The sequence below is a fragment of the Leptonychotes weddellii genome, chromosome 3, assembly GCF_054177405.1.
Source record: "Leptonychotes weddellii isolate Sample4059 chromosome 3, ASM5417740v2, whole genome shotgun sequence".
Lineage (NCBI taxonomy): Eukaryota > Metazoa > Chordata > Mammalia > Carnivora > Phocidae > Leptonychotes > Leptonychotes weddellii.
In genome coordinates this window covers 84,043,200-84,049,199 of record NC_138371.1, presented here as the reverse complement: position 1 = coordinate 84,049,199, position 6,000 = coordinate 84,043,200, and the positions used below count along the sequence as shown (strand labels likewise).

Genomic DNA, 6,000 nt, shown 5'->3' with positions numbered 1-6,000 from the left:
GGTGGCTCAGTTGGTTAAGCGACTGCCTTCAGCTCAGGTCATGATCCTGGAGTCCCAGGATCGAGTCCCGCATCGGGCTCCCCGCTCAGCGGGGGGTCTGCTTCTCCCTCTGATTCCCTTCCCTCTCGTGCTCTCTCTCTCTCATTCTCTCTCTCACTCTCAAATAAATAAATAAAATCTTTAAAAAAAAAAAAAAAAAGAATTCAAACATAAAATTCTAATTGAGATTTAATATAAATACAGAAAAATGCCCACTCAGGGTATAGTTGAATGAATTTTCACAACAGGGGCACGACTGTGTAACCAGCTCAGAGGCCAAGAAACAAAATATTACCAGGACTACCTTAAGCCCCTAGTAGTAAGTAACCATTCCCCCAAAGGTAACCACTACTCTGACTTCTGACAGCATAGATGATACTGCCTATTTATTTCTGTGAATGAAATCATACAGCATATTCTTTGGTGTCTAGCTTCTTTTGTGCAGCATTCAATTTTTGAGCTTCACCCACGTTCCATCATGTAATAGTAGTTCATGCATTCCCATCATTTACCACAATATATTTATCTATTGACCTTGTTGTTGAACAGTTGGACTATTTCTAGTTTGGATGATTATGAATAGTGCTAATATGAATATTTTCTGTCAGTTTTTTTTTTTCTTTTTTGGTGCACATTTCTTTTGTGTATGTATATAGACATAGAATTGTTAGGTCATATGATATGTATATGTTGCCCTTTAGTAGATACTGCCAACTAGTTTTCCAAAGAATATTATGCTCCAGCCAGCAGAGTAAGAAGAGTTACAGTTGTTGCCTGTTCTTGCCAACCCTTGATATTTTCCGTATTTTTTATTGAAGCCATTCTGGTGGATATATAATGGTATAACACTTTGGTTTTGATTTGATTGAATCAATAGCATGATTATTTATCTTTCCTTGGCCAGCACTTATCTCAAAGCCCAATACAGATTAGGCCAAGCATCTGTATACTGTGTGTTCAAATGCCACATGAAAATGCTTACATATTACCCTTTGGCTTATACCCAAATTCCTTACTGAAATGCAGAAAATACCTGAGAGAAAAACATGTTTAATTATGTTTCACATTACTTGGCTATGACCTTAAATGTTTTGGACAGAGATTAGGAAAGTTTGGTTGATGTGAGATAGAAGTGTAGGAAAGGTCTCAGAGAGTCACAGGAACTAGGAAGGCTCTCGCTATTACAAAGTGATGAACTCATTCAGAGAAGAAGAGCCTTCAAGATTTGTTACAGTAAAAAGAAAATCCACTCTGTGCTGGACCCGAGTAAAAATAGAGTAGATCTCTCGAGATGGAGAGTTCTTTCAGAATGGCAGTGGACCTCAGTCTTCCCATTTTTCTCTCTTGCTCTGCTAACTGAAGGGTTATCACTCAGTAAAGGTCAACAGGCTGAAGAAGGAACTTTTTTCCCCTTGATTTCTCTGCTGGTCTATTTTATGTTTAATTATCTTCGAGGGGTAACTATGGTATAGCATAACTACTTTACATTTACTCTCCACTCTTTTTAAGTCTCCACTGTTTTATCCTTGTTCTTGCCTTGCAGATGTGTGAATGCTGCTGATAGTGAAGGGGGAGCCGTGGATAACAGCCTGTGCAGCCAGGATGAAATTCCCCCAGAAACCCAGTCGTGCTCTCTTCTGTGTCCCAGTGAATGTGTCATGTCCGAGTGGGGGCCTTGGAGCAAATGCCCACAGGTAACTTCTCTTCCCTTGTCAATACCCTAATCCTCCAGCGCTGCCTTCACTGTTGGCTACTATATATTCACAGTACTTGCTCTCCAAAACATTCTTCTAGTAACACAAGAACAGAATTTTACCTAAGAAGGAAGGAAAAAAAATTTAGCAAGCGAGACTGAGCAATTTAAAATGGCCGTGCTTCTCTTAAGGCCTTTATCATGGGAACACGGACAAGGAAAATGAGCCTATAATGATCATACTAGGATTCGAATGCACACCCATTGTTAAAGGGGTCTTCTTGAGTACCAAAATGATTCTCATTATAATCTCTTGGTTCTGTTCCATTTTTATCCTGGCAGAATCAATTATATCTTAGTAGCTCAACTCTACTGTGTAATTTAGCTTCTGTTCGTGATGATCTGTTTTTGCCTTTTGCTGTTTTCCCCAAAGATGAGGTGTTCTTTTGTCATGTTCTTCTTACAAAGCTGACAAAAAAACCCCAAAAAACCCTTTTTAAAAATCTAAAGCATTTGCCTTTATTTTTTTCTTTAAAAAAAAAAAAAAGGAAACATAACGTGACTATGGAAAAATAAATATTCCTCAAATAGAATGGTTCCACTTAATATTCTCAGAAGCTAAACTCTGATAGTTTAGACTTTTATTTTGGCTTAAAGAGCTAAAAAAGAAAATGAGGATAAGGATTATGTTATATGGCTTCAAACATTAGGAAGGGAGACTTAGGTTTACTCTGAATTCAGTGGTGATACAATTTGTGGGAAGATTGTGTAAAATCTTTGTATAGAAATGGAAGATATTTTTGAGATCAGTTAATACTCTGTATTTGCAGTTTTGAATTATTGATTCATCATTAATTTTTGCAACCTTATCTTTGACATTTCCATAATTCTATTCCTGAAAGAGATTTCCCTTTGTTGTTATTCTTTCTTTGTTGTTTTTTGGGGGGCTAGGACAACACAATATTAAGATGAAGAGGTATTAATTAAGGCTGATTTGTGGGCATGGAATGTTGGTTCTGCTTATTTTGTGTGTAACTTAAATATAAGAAAAGTTAACATTTATTGAGCACTTACTGTGTGCAAGGCACATGTAAAATTTTTCTCTTTAGTACCCATAACAATCCTATTAAGTACATACTATTATCAGTCCCATTGTACAGATGGAGAAGCTGATTCTCAGGAAAGCTAAGTAGCTTGCACTGAATAAGTGATGCAGCTGGGCTAAACTTTATACTATCTGATGAAGCCAAAGCCTTTGCTCTTACGTCCTTGGCTTCCTTACCTTGGATGAATTAAAGTGGATTTAGACCCATACTTTCCCTTCTTTAAGATGCAGCATTTATTTTAAGAATAAAGCAAGTTACTGGTCTGTATGATTATTCTATGACCACACTTTAGAAAATGTGGCAGCATACATTATTAATCAACTTGCAGAATTAGCATTCTAAGTTAAATTAAATGTAGAGGTCATGATCTTACTCACTTTGCTTTTTTTTGGTAATTTGCTCATAATAAACTCCATTAAGCTATAAGAACTTTACAATGAAAATGTTGCCCTTTTAAGTCAAGGATTCTGGCCACTGAGCTAAAATGTCTGTTACAGGAGCATTTTATACAATGTTGTAATGGCCTGGCATTCTGTGTTTATTTCTTTGGGTTTCTAAGAGGAAATTTCCTTCAAGGTTTACTTTTCCAAACATAATTAAACTATTTTTGGAGCATTTAGAAATTGGAGATAGAAAAAACATTTCAGCCTCCTTTCATATGTCTGGAAGATGACATAGGCAGTTACTTGTCAGCGTGAAGTGAGAGGGTTCTGTCAACTGCTTATGCACCTGCTAAGTTACATTATCATCATCATCATCATAGCTATGACGACAGTAATAACTTTCATTGAGCACATCTTATGTAATAAGCACTGTGCTGGAATTTTCTAACACTGTGCTATGATGATAGACATTTATCCAGTCTCAGGTCTGTTCGACCACAATGGCCTAGCTCTTTCTCATATGCCATGATGCTCTCAAGTGTAAATAAAGACTTTAAAATGGAAAAAAAAAATAGTAATCAGGGCTCATACCTGATTATTTTCCCCATCTCTTAAATATGTTACATAATTTTAATAAATTGCAACATCTTAGCATAATGCCCCAACATCATAGGTGCTTAAGCAGTACTTGACAATGATCATGATCATGATTATAGCGAAGTTAGCAATCTGGGTCTTTGTGCCTGAAGTTTAATTAGCACTTCAATGTACATTTTCGGAGCAGAATAAAACAATTATTGTGTAATTGTTCTCTGTAGCATGTTCTGATTCATGGATCTAAATATTGGCCATTATTTTACCAAATTCTCCTTTGATAGTCTGCAGTGTGACATGTGTCAATAGGACCAATTCACTATGTTTCTCTTTCATCTTTTTCTTCCCACGGCACTTCTTCAGAGTCAAACACATAACCAAACAAACAAAGTCCACCCTACTCCCCGACCAAAAAACAATCTCAGGATATTTCTGAGACTAAAATATGTTTCTCTTATATATCTATAAAGTACTCTGAAATTTATATTTTGATTTAGCTATAAAATCTATATTTAATGTGAAATAAACTTAATGTATTTTAAACATAGTAAAGTAAGTAGATTTGCCAGTTAATTAAAAGAAACTTAGCAAAACCAATTAATCAAGTAAAACTATTGTCTTGAATTCCCAGTAGGTATCCTAGACTTTGAGGCCAAACATATATGACAGACCATCACTGCCACCAAGGAATCGTAGCCCTCAGCATCTTTAGAAGTGCATACTGTGTATGGATAGCAAAGAATTCAATAACTGAGTAGCAGTGTTTATCACTTCATACAATGTTTACTAATAAAGTGGTAGACAATATGTAAAATGATTAAGTATACTTCCTAACCTCCGAGTCAGTGACTCTCACAGTAGCAGACATAAGAAGCATCTAGAAAGTGTGTTAACACACAGCAGCTCTGCCCCATCTCAGAGATTCTGATTCAGCACATCTGGGTGGGGCCCATGAGTTGGCATTTAGAAAATTGCCAGGTAATGCTGATTCTGCTATTCTGGGAACACACTTTGAGTCATAAGGCTGTCGGCCATTACATTCAAGCCATGTTTTTTCTCAGCCTCACTTGAATCACAACTTTTTGTTGAATATTGAGTAAACATTAGTATTAACTGGTTACTTAGCTTATATTTGCAGATGCTTTCCATGTGCCAGACAATGTGCTTAGTACTTTATATTTATTTTCCTACTTAATCTGCAAAATGCCACTACAAAATAGATACTCTTATCCCCCAATGTATAGATGAGTAAACTGAGTCTCAGGTTAGTAATGTCCTGCTTTTAAAGAGCTAGTAAAAAGCACAGTGACTGCTTAAGCCCATGTAATCCGTACATAACCCCTAACCACTACAGAAGAAACAGAATCCGTGCTACCTGTCCTAGAGAATATGCTAACTGGTAAAATCTCTTGTCTCCTTTTCTGGTTTACTTTGGCTATTTTATTTGTGAAGGAAGATACTTCTAAATTCCATAATCTACTTCATTTGAATAGTTTGCCAAGGGGGGAAAAGAAAAGGAGCCACAAAAAAGCATGTGATCTAATGCCCAGGAACCCTTGCTGCTGTGGGACTGTGGACAAGTTACTTAAACCTCTGAGTTACAGGTTCCTCATCAGGAAAATAAGAACAATGATCATTGTTTTTCCAGATTATTTAGAAATTAGAGATAATGTGTATAAAGTGAACAGCACAGAGTATTACCTAATACAGGTTTGTTTAAAAAAAAAAGGAAAAAGAAGAAGCAGATCAAAGCTCCCCCTTGCCTTGTTTACAGTGTGGTTGGGAAACCTAAGACAAGTTGCTATATATTTTCTAAGTTATGCAGGAAATATCCCTTCTTTCGCACAAAATGGGTTATTATAGGATATTACAGAAATAAAATGTCACCTCCTTTGCTGAAAAATGACTTATGCCTAATTTGATAGCAGTCCCAAAAAATAAGGCATCAGAAAGATAACTTCAAATGAATGGGTCCCTGACCTTAAAGTGACTGCCAGTTGCAAACCATACCAAAGAGCAAACAAGACAAAGCCATTAAAAATTGTGTTGGGATCATTTTAACTGTATTGGCAAGAATTGGAGACTATAAATGGATGAAGCAAAACAAACACAATTAAAGGCAGAATTTGAAGAAAATGGAAAACTATGTGTTTCACTTATTTTTATGTTCTTGTTTTTTCATGTT

General features: G+C 36.2%; 1 protein-coding gene across 1 annotated transcript in view; it reads left to right on the top strand.

Annotated features, from left to right (window-relative positions):
* THSD7B (thrombospondin type 1 domain containing 7B) overlaps positions 1-6,000 on the top strand; it is a 658,530-nt gene that overhangs the window by 565,566 nt on the left and 86,964 nt on the right. The window contains exon 16 of the mRNA XM_081814537.1: positions 1,583-1,733. Within this exon, the coding sequence (XP_081670663.1) occupies positions 1,583-1,733 (151 nt within the window). The remainder of the gene's footprint in view (positions 1-1,582; positions 1,734-6,000) is intronic.